This window comes from Mustela erminea, chromosome 18, assembly GCF_009829155.1.
Source record: "Mustela erminea isolate mMusErm1 chromosome 18, mMusErm1.Pri, whole genome shotgun sequence".
NCBI lineage: Eukaryota > Metazoa > Chordata > Mammalia > Carnivora > Mustelidae > Mustela > Mustela erminea.
This window is the reverse complement of record NC_045631.1, coordinates 48,122,192-48,137,842: the sequence shown is the minus strand read 5'-3', so window position 1 is coordinate 48,137,842 and position 15,651 is coordinate 48,122,192. Positions and strand designations below refer to the sequence as shown.

At 40.7% G+C, this 15,651-nt stretch overlaps 1 protein-coding gene across 14 annotated transcripts in view; it reads left to right on the top strand.

The window, feature by feature from the left end:
• The window catches only part of BPTF (bromodomain PHD finger transcription factor), a 160,194-nt gene that overhangs the window by 32,044 nt on the left and 112,499 nt on the right, over nucleotides 1-15,651 (top strand). For all 14 annotated transcript variants that reach the window (XM_032321924.1, XM_032321921.1, XM_032321920.1 and 11 more), the window contains exon 2: nucleotides 12,646-13,468. In XM_032321924.1, coding sequence (XP_032177815.1) covers nucleotides 12,646-13,468 — 823 coding nt within the window. The remainder of the gene's footprint in view (nucleotides 1-12,645; nucleotides 13,469-15,651) is intronic.

Here is a 15,651-nt window from a genome sequence, read left to right as displayed (position 1 = left end):
AGCCAGCCAGGCACCCCTCTGTGTGCACTTAATTTTTTAATTTTTTAAAAGATTTTATTTATTCACCTGTCAGAGAGAGAGAGCACAAGCAGAGGGAACAGCAGGCAGAGGGAGAGACAGGCTCCCTGCTGAGCAAGGAGCCCGATGTGGGATTTGATCCTAGGACCCTGGGACCATGACCTGAACCGAAGGCAGATGCTTAACCGACTGAGCCACCCAGGCTTCCCTGTATGCATCTTTAAAAGGATAAATTTTAGTACCTATTTCATGGAGGTGATCTGAAGATAAAGTGATATAATGCATTTAAATGTGCTTATTAGCATGATTTCCTGCCATATTGGAAGCCCTCTGAAAGCTGGCTGCTGTTTTTCATAATACTAACATCACGAAAGAATAGGGGATGGAGACAAATGGAATGTACTCACTGGAAGAGCATGAGCTTGTGCCTAATAACCTTGAAACTGGGTTGGGACACTCTTCCAACTGGAACTAGCTAGTTGTGCCCCACCCCCTTTGTAAAGTAAGCCATTCACCCAGTATGGGACTTGAACTCAGGACCTTGAGATGGAAAGTCACACGCTCAACCAACTGAACCAGAACGGGACGCTATTCCAGATGAAAGGGGGGAATCCTTGTTACTTATGACAAATACGTTTCATCATTTTTAAAAGACGACTAGTGAATGTATTATAGGTGACTGATTTTTGTTAAGTCATTCATAGTTTATGTATGTGTAACTGTAGATTAAATAATTAGATTTTTTTAGATCTAGAGTATTAACTTCTGATGAAAGTAATCTTCCTTCACCCCCTATACTAATACTGAGTGTCTGTCTTTCTCTCAGATTTGCTGATTAGAAATAGGGAGACAATAATATATATTTTCTTCCTCCAGAAACACACACTGTATAGAGTTATGAGGTCTAGAAGTCTGAAAACACTCTGTAGATGTTCTTCTTAGAATTAATATGATAAAAATTTATAAACCAAGTTTTGAAAAATCTACAGTGGCATTAGGGTTTTAATCTTGGCATGACTTTGCCTTTGGACCTCCACCTTCGGCAAGTATTGTGGCTTCTGGGTTTCATTAGTTGAACAAATACGTTTTAGTACATTTGTGCTCTAAGGAAGTTAACACCTGAGCTGGGGGCGCATGAATGATTTCCTGTAATACAGATGTGCGCCAGTTGTAATGAAGCGCTCTACAGAGTGCCAGAGAAGCACAGTTCCAGCAGGCACAGAGGAGAAGTGGTAACTTTTGATCAGACCCTTGGAAAAGTTCGGGGATTTCTCACAACTTCAGCAAATTAAGGCGTTTTCTCTTTAGAATGTATAGAGAAGGGTGTGTGTGTGTGTGTGTGTGTGTGTGTGTGTGTGTGTTTTCAAGATTTTATTTATTTATTTGACAGAGATCACAAGTAGGCAGAGAGGCAGGCAGAGAGAGGGGAAGGGAAGCAGGCTCCCAGCTGAGCAGAGAGCCAGATGCTGGGCTCGATCCCAGGACCCTGAGATCATGACCTGGGCCTAAGGCAGAGGCTCAACCTACTGAGCCACCCAGGTTGCCCCTTGTTTTTGTTTTTAATTTAAAAAGAGATTAGGGGGGCCTGTCTGGCTTAGTCAGTGGAACATATGACTCGAGGTTAGGGTTGTAAATTCAAGCCCCATGTTGGGTGTGGAGATTACTTAAAATCTTTTTTTTTTTTTTTATTTCATTTATTTATTTGTTAGAGAGCAAGCAGGTGGAGCAGCACGCAGAGCGAGAAGCAGACCTCCCTCTAAACAAGGAGCCCGATGTAGGACTTGATCCCAGGACCCTGAGATCATGACCTGAGCCAAAGGCAGACATTTAACCAACGGAGCCACCCAGGCATCCCTGAGATCACTTAAAATCTTTTTAAAAAGAGAGAGAAATTAGCCGAACAAATGCAGATGGTTCCCACATGCATATTTTAAAAACCTAGATATGTAGAAAAGGGCCCTTTAGCAACAGTTCACACTTGGTGAGTACTGCTGACCAGTTCTTCTGAAGAGTTAGAAGAAGAGAGCATCTCTACAGACCCTAGTAACATAGACTTCTATTATGCAATACAGAAGAGTGGAAAGTTTTGCAAGTGCCAGGTTTTTGTTTTTTTTTTTTTTTTTAAAGTATCTATACATAGTAACACAATTCTTCTGTTACAGTAGTAACATATCTGTGGGCCAGAATCTTTGTTATTCAGTCAAGAGATTCTCTCCCAGGGTGCCTGGGTGGCTCAGTGGGTTAAGCTTCTAACAGCTCAGGTCATGGTCTCAGGGTCCTGGGATCGAGTCCCGCATCAGGCTCTCTGCTCAATAGGGAGCCTGCTCCCCCCTCCGCCCCCGCCTGCCTCTCTGCCTACTTGTGATCCCTCTCTTGTGTCAAATAAATAAATAAATAAATAAAATCTTTTTAAAAAAAAAAAAAAAGAGAGATTCTCTCCCTTGGCTGTGCTGGATATTCATGGACAATTCTTGCTCTTTGGTTCCCTTTTTCTCCCCCTAGAATTCACACAGACTTTCTACCTTTAGCATTTTCTTTTTTGTAGGCTTAGTAATGTCTTTGATTATTAGGCTTCAGCTCTCTTTCACATCAGTCCTATTTTAGTCATGTCTTCATTTTCTTGCCTAAGTTTCCACAAAAGCCTTACTCTCTGTTTGATATGAGAAATATCCAATTTCTGTAAAGCAGTGGTTTTCAAATACCCAATTTCTTTAAAGCAGTAGTTTTCAAACTTCGCTGCGCAAAGCAATTACCTGGATATAAAGATAAAAATAGAGATTACTGAGCTTAACTTGGGGTTCTGTAAATTTGGTTAGCATTCTAGCCCTCTACTTTTACATGTGACTTTGCTGCATCTCCAGTTTTATGACAGTCTATTTCAGGCAGCTTCTCAAACTTCAGTGAACATATGAATCACTTGAAGATTTTGAGAAACTGCAAATCCTTCTGTAGTAGGCCTGGGGTCTGAGCTTCTGAATTTCTTGCAAGCATCATAGATGATGTCAGTCACATTTTGAGAAGCAAGGTTTGAAGGTGGTTTTTTGGAATTAGTGAATTTCATCTGATGTGTATTAATTATTGCTTGTCTGGATCTCAGAGGGGTAGCCTTTCTAAGTTCTAGGGTAGTGGTTCTTAAAGTGTAGCCTCAGACCAGCACAGTTAGCACCACCTGGGAAATGCATATTCTGAGACCTATTAAACTATTTTAATCAGAATTAACTCTCTAGGTGATTGTGCTGTACAAGGTTTGTTTTTAGGAGTTCTCATTGTAGTCCTCTGTTTACTTACTTAGTGAGGATTAAAAGCACATTTCTAGGGCGCCTGAGTGGTTCAGCGGGTTAAGCCTCTGCTTTCGGCTCAGGTCATGATCTCAGGATCCTGGGGTTGAGTACCGCATCAACTCTATGCTCGGCAGGGAGCCTGCTTCCTCCTCTCTCTCTCTCTCTCTCTGCCTGCCTCTTTGCCTGATTGTGATATCTGTCAAATAAATAAATAAAATCTTCAAAAAAAAAAAAAGCACATTTGTAGCATCTGCAAATAATTGTAGAGACACAGTTTTCTTGTATAATTGTATGGGCTAGCACTTAAAAACTGCTAATTTTTTCAGTAAATATTAGGTATCTTACTAGGTGCCAGCCACTATCCACAGTAGCAAACAACATAAAGAAAACTTCCTGCCTTTAAGGAGATTACATTCTTGTGGTTATGTTAAATACTACTTCATGTAGGTATATGTATGTATGTGTATTTATATATCTCCCCATATGCAGTAGGTAAAACTGTATGGCATTGTGTCAAGTTGTTTATCCTTTTGTAGCAATTTTTTTGTTTCATGGTTTTTTTAAAAGATTGATTCATGCTGACCTATGAAGCCTTTAATTACTAAAGACTGCTCTATAGAATCCTATCAAATGAATGTTCCACAATGTAATTTTCCCCCGTTGATGCACATGTTGATTGTTTCTCGTTTGCTTTTTAAACAATATCGAGTATTCTGCATAGGCATGAGTAAAGTTTCTCTAGAGATGTGATTTTCAAACTGTGGACTGCAAGTAACATGTTTTAAAATCTGACAGAATAGATTAGGCTCTGTTACAAAGCTGTAATCATCAAGACAGTATGGTACTGGCACGAAAACAGAAGCATAGATCAATAGAACTAAATAGAGAACTCAGAAATGGACCCTCAACTCTATGGTCAACTAATCTTTGACAAAGAAGGGAAAAGTCTCTTCAATAAATGGTGTTGGGAAAATTGGACAGTCACATGCAGAAGGATGAAACTGGACCAGTTCCTTACACCATACACAAAAATAGACTCAAAATGGATGAAAGACCTCATGGGTGCCTGGGTGGCTCAGTTGCTAAGCATCTGCCTTCAACTCAGGTCATGATCCCAGGGTCCTGGGATCGAGCCCCGCACTGGGCTCCTTGCTCTGTAAGGAGCCTGCTTCTCCCTCTCCTACTCCGCCTGCTAGTGTTCCCTCTCTCACTGTTTCTCTCTGTCAAATAAATAAAAAACTTTTTTTTTTTTAAAGATTGAATCTATTTATTTGACAGAGAGAGAGAGATCACAAGTAGGCAGAGAGGCAGGCAGAGAAGGGGGGAAGCGGGCTCCCAGCTGAGCAGAGAGCCTGACGCGGGTCTCCATCCCAGTGCCTGAGATCATGACCTGAGCCGAAGGCAGAGGATCAACCCACTGAACCACCCAGGCACCCAAATAAAATCTTTTTTAAAAAAATGGATGAAAGACCTCAATTTTAGACAGGAATCTATCAGAATCCTTGAGGAGAGCATAGGCAGCAATCTGTGACCTCAGCCACAGCAGCTTCTTCCTAGGCAAGGGAAGCGAGGGCAAAAATGAACTATTGGGACTTCATCAAGATAAAAAGCTTTTGCACAGCAACAAGACCAGAAGACAGCTAACAGAATGGGAGAAGATGTTTGTAAATGACATATCAGATAAAGGGCTAGTGTCCAAAATATATAAAGAACTTAATCAAACTCAACACCCAAGGAATAAATAATCCGATCAAGAAATGGGCAGAAGCGGGGCGCCTGGGTGGCTCAGTGGTTTGGGCTGCTGCCTTCGGCTCGGGTCATGATCTCAGGGTCCTGGGATCGAGCCCCGCATCGGGCTCCCTGCTCTGTGGGAAGCCTGCTTCCCTCTCTCTCTCTCTCTCTCTCTCTCTCTGCCTGCCTCTCTGCCTACTTGTGATCTCTGTCTGTCAAATAAATAAATAAAATCTTTAAAAAAAAAAAAAAAGAAATGGGCAGAAGACATCCAAATGGCCAACAGACACATGAAAAAGTGCTCAGCATCACTCGGCATCAGGGAAATACAAATTGAAACCACAATGAGATACCACCTCACACCAGTCAGAATGGTTAAAATTAACAAGTCAGGAAATGAGGATGTGGAGAAGGGGGAACCCTCCTGCACTGTTGGTGGGAATGCAAGCTGGTGCAGCCGCTCTGGAAAACAGCATGGAGGTTCCTCAGAAAGTTGAAAATAGAGCTACCCTGTGACTCAGCAGTTGCACCACTGGGTACTTACCCCAGAAGTACAAAAGTAGTGATCCAAAGGGGCACTTGCACCCCAGTGTTCTTAGCAGTAATGTCCATAGCCAAACTGTGGAAAGAGCCCAGATGTCCATCAACAGATGGATGGACAAAGAAGATGTGGGGTGTGTGTGTGTGTCAGTCACACACATACATGTATATATATATGTATACCACATATATTGCGTGTGTACACAGATACACGGTGGAACATTAAGCAGCCATAAAAAATGAAATATTGCTATTTGCAATGACATGGATGGAACTAGAGGGTATTATGCTAAGTGAAATAAGTCAGAAAAAAAAATTGCATGTGATTTCACTGATATGTGGAATTTAAGAAACAAGGCAGAGGATCATAAGAGAGGAAAAAATGAAACAAGACGAAACCCAAGAGGGAGATAAACCATAATCTCAGGAAATAAACTGAGGGTTTTTGGAGGGAAAGGGGTTAGGGGTTGGGGTGGGTGGGTGATAGACATTGGGGAGGGTATGTGTTACGGTGAGCGCTGTTTATTGTGTAAGACTAATGAATCACAGAACCGTATCCCTGAAACAAATTATACATTCTATATTAATAGGGGCGCCTGGGTGGCTCAGTTGTTAAGCATCTGCCTTTAGCTCGGGTCATGGTTCCCAGGTCCTGGGATTGGGCCCTGCATCGGGCTTCCTGCTCAGCAGGAAGCCTGCTTCTCCCTCTCCCATTCACCTTGCTTGTGAACCCTCTCTCATTGTCTCTCTCTGTCAAATAAATAAATAAAATCTTAAAAAAACAATATATTATATGTTAGTAATAAAAAAAGAGAAGATGTTAAAGGCATACATTAAGAGTATTTTGTAGAACTTTTGTTATCTTGTATACTGGATTGGGATGTAAAATGTATTTTTTACTTTGGGATGTAAGCATAGAATATGTACACTGCTCTCTAGTGGTTATATGCATAACCTTAACCTATTACTAAATGACTCTCCAAAGTGGTATTACCAGTGTATAGTGCTATAATGGTATACTGGTGTTTCGATTGTACTTCGTTTTCCCAAAAGTTTAGTTGGATTTTAAAATTTTTTTGCACTGATGAGTATGAAACAGTATTTCACTGTGGTTTTACTTCGCCTTGTCCTGATAACTAGTGAGGCTGATGTCAATCCTTTTTTTTAAATACAGGAACATTGATATCATTTATCTGCTAGATATTAGACCAGTGTTGAAAATGATAGTGTATTCTTCAGTGGCACATTATAAATACATATTTATGAATAGTTGAAATGACTCACTAATACTAATGGTTGATAGTTGAGGGGCTTATGTGGTTTAATTTTGAGTTTTCTTTTTATATATTCTTACCTGTGCTCAGTTCTGTAAACCTAAATCTTTGAATTTGGCATAATGATGTTATATTTGTGTACCTATAAGACCATCAGTAAGCCATTTGTAGCAGCATCATTTTATTGATTTGAATATTGTTTTATATGTGTGCATAGATAACTGCCCAATATTTTTTAAATTATTAAAACAAAATTACATGCATGTGATACTGAAAGTTACAAAAAAGTGAAAAAAAATCATTTTTTTCTGTCCCCCAGTTCTCAGAAACTACTACTTTATAAAAATATTTTTTAAAGATTTATTTATTTTATTTTTTAATTTTAATTTTTTTTTGAAGATTTTATTTATTTATTTGACAGAGAAAGATCACAAGTAGGCAGAGAGGCAGATAGAGAGAGGAAGGGAAGCAGGCTCCCCACTGAGCAAGGAGCCCGACTCGGGGCTCGATCCCAGGACCCTGGGATCATTACCAGAGCCGAAGGCAGCGGCTTAACCCGCTGAGCCACCCAAGTGCCCCAAGATTTATATATTTTAGAGAGTGTGTGTGCATGTGCATGTGTGAGCAGCGGGGAGGTCCAGAGGGAGAGCATCTTCAAGCAGACTCCCCGCTGAGTGCGGAGGCTGTGGCAGAGCTGGATCTCACAATCCATGAGATCACACAACCTGAGCTAAAACCCAGAGTCCAGTACTTAACTGACTGAGCCAGACAGGTGCCCCTAAATGACTTCTTAGATAAATAATATATTATCTTTGTTCCCTTCTATTTTTTTTTCTTTTTGTTTCTAATTTCTTTTCTCAGTGACATACCTTTTTTTTTTTTTTTTTTTTTTTTTTTTTTAAATTAAGGAAGCTTTATGCCCAGTGTGGGGCTCGAACCCACGACCCTGAGATCAAGAGCCTTATGCTCTACAGACTAAGCCAGCCACGTGTTCCTCATGGACATTCTGTTCATTGTTCTGTTTTCTCCGTTGCTGTTTTTTTCCTTCACTTAATAATGTATCTTTAAGGGACACCTGGGTGGCTCAGTGGGTTAAGCAACTGCCTTCAGCTCAGGTCATGATCCTGGAGTCCCGGGATCCAGTCCCATATCGGGCTCCCAGCTCTGCGGAGAGTCTGCTTCTCCCTCTGAACTTCTCCCTCTCATGCTCACTCTCTCTCTCTCTCAAATAAATAAAATCTTTTAAAAAAAAAATGTATCTTTAAGATTTTTCATTCCAGCTTATGTGAACTAACTGTACATTATTCTTTTCAGCTGCCTGATTAGATTCCATGGTGTAGATTTTCATAATTCATATAAGCATTGATGTCTATTTAGGTTAAAAAGAAAAAAAAAAAAACACAGAACTTCAACCCTTACAAAAAAAATTACATTTTTTTGTACTTACTTAAATGTGTGTTTGTGTGTGTGTGTATCAGTATGATAAATTCTAGGAGGTTGAGTTGTTGGCCAAAGGGTTATACATTCAGATAGATTTTGCCAAATTGCTGTAAAAAATTGAAACAGTTTATACTTTTCCAGTAATGCTTCAGAGGAAACTGACCTATGTTTAATGTTAACTTTCAAAAGTGCTCACACTTTCAGTATGTATATAACTATGGTCATATATCCAATAGAAGGTATTTTGTGGTTTCCAGCTACATGTGTAGAGTGTAGAATTTATGGACCTTTTTGGGCTTTTTTCCTTTTACCTCTAATACCAACAGAAAATGAACAGACTTTAGCTTATTATATAAAGTTAAATGAACTGTTAAAGATCACATCTGTACAAGGTTATCCAAACTCTTTCAGAATGTGTGAAAGCTGATGCTTTAAATTTAGACATTAGGGATGTGGGTGGCTTTTGGACTCTTGATTTTGGCTCAGGTAATGACTTCAGAGTCGTGAGATCAAGCCCTACATTGGGCTCCGTGCTGAGTGTGGAGCCTGTTTAGAATTCTTTCTCTCCCTCTCCCACTCTCCCCCCTCCTAAAAAAATAATTTAAAAAATAAAATTAAATTAGACATTAAATTAATTTAGACAATATTTCTGTTACTGCTTTACAAATAGATTACTAGCAGCAGTTTTTTTTTTAACATTAACTACTTTCATTGATAGACTTTAAATAGTAAATTATTGTGTTTCTCATAAAAAGCCTACTGGATACAGTGTCAGATACATTTTAATGAGTACTCTTATTTGCAAGTGATAGAAAACCAATGTGTTCACTTAAGCACAAGGGAAATGATTTTGGTTTCTGTATCTGGGAAAATCGAAGGATACATTCCACTAAGGGCTCCAGAATTTTCATATCTTACTTCTGCTTCTGTCTATCATCCTTATTCCCTTCGTCCATGAGGGAAGTAGAGTTGGGTTAGCCACGGACAGCTCTGGCCTCCTTCATGGAAAGAAAGGGCTTCAGACACTTCTCACTTATCATCTGAATATAAGATCCTAGGCAAAGAGTCTTGCTGGGCTGCCCTGGGTCATATCTCCATGCCAGTGATGAGGAGATGGAATACTGTGATTGGGGACCCCATCAGAGTCACATGGTGTGGGGGAAGGGACATTCTCTATAGGGAATGATGCTGGGCAATACTTACTAATAAAAGAAATATGCCAGATTCTATTGATAATAAGAGTTAGGTGTTTAGCTGGGCAGATGGTGTAGATGCCATGAAAAGGTGACCAGGTACAATTTACTTTTATCAATCATGATTTTGGGTTACTGGTAAACTGCCTGCTCCCTCCAGCATTATGTTACCTTATATTTTAAGGTAATATAATAGAATACAAGGTAACATGGTTTGAAGAAGGCTACAGGAATTCAGAAGAGCCTGGGGAGGTTAGTATAAGCTTTTGCAGGAAATGTGGAGTTACATCCCAAGGTGATGGTGGTATATTCCACACCAGTTGATTTCTTTCTTCATAAGGTCACTTGTATCCATCTTTTTGTTGTTCTCACCACCAGATTCTGAATCCTAGTCTTCATCTTGTGGTTAATTGCTTGTGGTCTCATTCTATGCAGTGAAGCCAGAGAAGTCTCTCTGGAACATTCTACTCTTTTCCCTGCCCTGTTTAGAAAGCCTGTAACAACCCTCATAACTGCCAGTATAAAGTACTGAACGGACTCCTAACCCTGACATTTAAAGGACGTCTACATTCTTCTGGTCCTAGAACTGCTTTTCCAGCCTTTCCTTCTGAGATTCTTTCCTTGGATGCTCTTTGACAGCCTTTTGCATAAACATCTGAGAGGAATGCAGGGAGTGTTTTATAAGCAGTTTTGCCTCTGCTGACTTTTGTTTCTTCTCTTATTTGAGGGAATTCCTCCAGGTTTAGTCTTCCTTTTGTTACTTTCTCATTTATATTTATGTAGATCAGTCCCAAATAATTTCCAGGAGACAGTAGAATGGACTGAATTACCCGTCATGGTGATTCTGTGATTTAATTTAATCTGTGAAAACTGCATTTGTGTACCTGGTGTCACATTTGGGAAGTTTGCTGAGATGTAGGCTCCTTTCTCACTATATAGGCTCACCAGCAATGTCTGGCCCAGCGTGATCTCTTGGACATTTTTCTGCAGAAAGTAATGGATATATTTTTACTTGGAAAATATTTTCAGTGAATGAATATTAGGTGTGCATTGTATACATTAAAATACCTTGACTTTTTAGATTCTTTAGCATACTTTTTTCCCCTGGTACATATATGTTTTTAGTTTGCAGGTAATGAGACAAAGCCAGAAGTGAGGGCTCAGGAGTGGGGGAGGGAGCAGGCAGTTAAGAGTTTACCAGTAACCCAAAATCATGATTGATAAAAGTGAATTGTACAAAAATGAATTTAATGTTAATTGATTTTGTTAGAATTATTTCTGATACTTATTAATTTTTTATTCTTAAGTATCTTATTTACTTATTTGTCAGAGCGCTCACAAGCACGGGTAGCAACAGGCAGAGGGAGAAGAAGGTAGAGGGAGAAGCAGGCTCCCCGTTAAGCAAGGAGCCCAATGTGGGACTTGATCCCAGGACCCGTGACCCTAATCTGAGCCAAAGGCAGACTCTGAACTGACGAGCCACCCGGGCATCCCTATTTCTGATATTTAAATAATAAATTTCCTGTTCTGTAAACATCATTGGAAAGTATAATAATAATAGTAATTCAGGCATAGCAATTTAGCAGAAACTTGCTTCTTTAAAAAAAAAATATTTTCTCTATTTATTTGAGAAAGATAGTGACAGCAAGAGAGCACAAGCAGGCAAGAGAGGGAGAAGCAGGCTTCTGCAGAGCATGGAGCCCATCTGACTTGGCTCCATTCTGGGACCCCAGGACCATGACCTGAGTCTAAGGCAGATGCTCAACTGACTGAGCCACCCAGGGGTCCCAGAAACTTGTTTCTTTCAACAAGTTTTCTTATTTGTATAGCAGGGCTTATTAAAATACCTCATGGCGGGCCGCCTGAGTGGCTCAGTTGGTTAGGTGACTGCCTTCGGCTCAGGTCATGATCCTGGAGTCCCAGGATCGAGTCCCACCTCGGGCTCCCAGCTCCATGGGGAGTCTGCTTCTCCCTCCGACCTTCTCCCCTCTCTTGCTCTCTCTCACTCTCAAATAAATAAATAAAATCTTAAAAAAAAAAAACCTCATAGACTCATTCAGAGAATTAAATGAGCACTGTATGCTTGGTACAAACTAAGTTCTCAAATGTGCTGTATATTGATTTGTTTATATGTATATATTCTTGGACATCGCATCTCAAAAATTGGGAACAGGCACCTACAGTGGACTACAACTGACTGCTAAAAAATGTCCGTAGTCTGTTGTCCGTTTCCTGCCTGAGCCTCCCTTTTTCCTTCTCCCAGCACTGGACTCTCCTCCTCTCCTACTTGCTCCTTCCTTTCTGTTTCCGCCCTAACTTTGTGCTTCACCGTGGATCTCCCCTGCTGCGTGGCTCTCAGGAAGCAGTCCTGACGGAGGAAAAGGGGCGCTTCAGCAGAGGACTTCCTGTCTGGTTGTTGAGAGGCATTTGTCAATCGCAGTGGGCGCAGTATGAGCTCTGTTGTGTCTCTTCTCTTACATGGGGACGTTTTTTCTCATTTATGATCTTTGAGGTCTTTCATAAACAGTTATTTCTTGTCATGGTTACCTTTACACCAGTCAACCGCTCTAGATAATTGAGAATTGATTATAATTGCAGTTTTTTTACTTGTAGTTTGTAATGTAATGGGAAAACTTTGAATTCAGATTTTTTTTTTAATATTTTATTTATTTATTTGACAGAGAGAGATCACAAGTAGACAGAGAGGCAGGCAGAGAGAGAGAGAGAGGGAAGCAGGCTCCCCGCTGAGCAGGGAGCCCGATGTGGGACTCGATCCCAGGACCCTGAGATCATGACCTGAGCCGAAGGCAGCGGCTTAACCCACTGAGCCACCCAGGCGCCCCTCAGATTTTTTTATAGACGTAAAAATTAGAACTAAATCATTACTCATTGGTATTATTTTTACTTGACAGTTACTAGAAAAACAAAAGGATGCTTAGCTATGTTTTGAGGTCCAGGTAGGAAAAACTAGAAAACTCTTATTTTTAGAGACCATGTACTGTATTTGTGGCATATCTGGCTAGCTCAGTGGGAGGGGCGTGTGATGCTTGATCTCAGGGTTGTGAGTTTGAGCCCCTCTTTGGGTGTAAAGATTACTTAAATAAGTAAATATTTTAAAAAACAAACCACAATGTACTGATGTAATTATGCATTTTCTTTTTTTAATAGGTAGGCGAAAACCAAGAGTACATCGGCCTCGTTCTCCGATATTGGAAGAAAAAGACATCCCACCCCTTGAATTTCCCAAGTCCTCTGAGGATTTAATGGTGCCTAATGAGCATATAATGAATGTTATTGCTATCTATGAGGTACTGCGGAACTTTGGCACTGTTTTAAGGTTATCTCCTTTTCGCTTTGAGGACTTTTGTGCAGCTCTCGTGAGTCAAGAGCAGTGCACACTGATGGCGGAGATGCACGTTGTGCTTTTGAAAGCGGTTTTGCGTGAAGAAGACACTTCCAATACTACCTTTGGACCTGCTGATCTGAAAGATAGCGTTAATTCCACGCTGTATTTCATAGATGGGATGACGTGGCCTGAGGTGCTGCGGGTGTACTGTGAGAGTGATAAGGAGTACCATCATGTTCTTCCTTACCAAGAAGCAGAGGACTATCCCTATGGACCAGTGGAGAACAAAATCAAAGTTCTGCAGTTCTTAGTTGATCAGTTTCTTACCACAAATATTGCTCGTGAGGAATTGATGTCTGAGGGGGTGATCCAGTATGATGACCATTGTCGGGTGTGTCACAAACTTGGGGATTTGCTTTGCTGTGAGACATGTTCGGCAGTATACCATTTGGAATGTGTGAAACCACCTCTTGAGGAGGTCCCGGAGGATGAGTGGCAGTGTGAAGTCTGTGTAGCACATAAGGTGCCTGGTGTGACTGACTGTGTTGCTGAAATCCAAAAAAACAAACCATATATTCGACATGAACCTATTGGATATGACAGGAGTCGGAGGAAATACTGGTTCTTAAACCGAAGACTCATAATGTAAGTAAATCTGGTCTTACTTTCTGTATGTATTTAGAATTAAGCCAGTTTCCTTCATGACTGATGAAACAGAGCTCTGCTGCTGATGTCACATAAACCTTTGTGATTTAATAATGAGTTACCTAGTTAAACAATTTCTAACTTGAAGGAATACGTACATTAAAAGTTTCTTAAATTGGGACACCTGGGTGGCTCAGTTGGTTAAGTCGCTGCCTTCGGCTGGGGTCTGATCCCAGGGTCCTGGGATCGAGTCCCACATCGGGCTCCTCACTCAGCAGGGAGCCTGCTTCTCTCTCTGCCTCTGCCTGCCACTTTGCCTGCTTGTGCTCTCTCTCTGTGTCTCTGACAAATAAATAAATAAAATCTTAAAAAAAAAAAGGTTTCTTAAATTGCAAAGAAAGAAAAATGTATGAAAAAAAAGAAAAATTACACACCAGTTATATTAATTTCCTGGGGTAGGAATTAGAATATGACAAGGCAGATGCCACTGTAGGCCCTTCCCTGGTTATGTTCCCTACAGCTTACCCTGAAGTAATCTTCACCCTAATTTTGATGTTAGGATTTTCCTGATTCTCTTTAGCTTTGCTATATCTGTAGGTAAAATGGGCTAACAAGAATAAACCAGCTGTCTTACAAAAGATCAGTTAGGTCCTTATTGGTTGTAGTCTTTCAGGAGGAGATAAGCTCAACAGACTCACGGTCGTAGGCTTCTGCTTTTCTGACAGTTTCCAAGAGGCTCTTCCAGGCAGGTCAGTGGGAAGGTCAGGAGGCAGTCTGGAAGAGCACAGCTTGTCCCTCAGTCAGATGTTGGGCAGGCTCCTAGTGTGGACTTGGTTTTGACATCTTGTAGAAATATCAGAGTTATTGGACTACTTTGTATTTTCAGCTTCTGAAATCTTCAAAGCCTTCTTTCAGCTCTCGGAATTAGGTCCAGTCAGAAAATCTGTGGTGGGATGAAATGAAACATTAGAGCAGGGCATGGAGCAGAGAGCGGGAGCTTCATCAATACCTGGGCAGGCCAAGCCAGCTAGAGAGAAGAATCTTAGGTGGCTGAGCCTTTGATTATAAAAGTGATACAGAGTAAGCAGAGATCCTCTGAGTTTTTCGCAGTTGTCTTCTTGCAGTGTTGCTGTTGAGCAGTCTGAATCCGTTCATTGATTGTATGTGACTGGTTTGGGCTTAGTCTGGAAGCTTATGGAATCTCCTCTTTGGTTGTAGTGTTTTATAGTTCTAGAGTGATACGGTGTTGTGTGAGTCTTTTCTCATCCACTGGTTGTTTTGTGGGTACTTTCTTTTTTTTTTTTTTAAAGACTTACTTGACAGAGAAAGACACAGCTGGAGAGGGAACACAAGCAGGGGCAGTGGGAGAGGGAGAAGCAGCATTCCTGCTGAACAGGGAGCCCGATGCGGGGCTTGATTCCAGGACCCTGGCATCATACCTGAGCTGAAGGCAGACACTTAACGACTGAGCCACCCAGGCGCCCCTGGTGGGTACTTTCAATCTGGCAGTGGCAGTTGAGTCCTTCAGTTGAGAACTTCTCTTGAGGACTTCCTCCTCCCCTTCTCCCTGTTGTATTTAGCTTGTGCCTTTATTTTATTGAACACTGGACTTCCTATTTTGGTATTCTGATTTTCTTATCTTTTTTCTCCAGTTTTCCTCTTCGTCTTTGTTCTTTGGGGTGAGAGAGAGAGAGTGTGTGTATGTGTGCATGGGGGTGTTGGCTCAGTTTTTCTAGATTTCCTTATCTTAGTCTTCCAGCGCTATTATTTAGGTTGTTTTGTTTTTTTTCTATCATATTTTTATTTTCTACGAGCTCTTTTAAATCCTCTTCCTTTAAAAAAGTAATAAAATTCTGTTTTTGTTTCATAGATAGAATAGTTTTTTCTCTTTTCTGAGGATATTAATGATACTTTTGTGTGTATGAGTGTGTGTGTGTTTCCCCCCTCTGTGCATAGTCTCCCTTTCTTCTCAGTTGCTTCTTGCTGGGATTTGTTTTGGTCTCTTCCATCCTTAGATTATTAATTCATAATTTTCTAATCCTAATTAACATTGTGGGGTTATACAGCTGATTGGAGGCTCTGAGCAAGAGGATAGGCCTTACCATTTTTGAGCTTAACCACTGGGTGATTTTATTTTATTGGGCATCACTGATGTCACTCACTGTTTTTAATCCTTCTTGAAC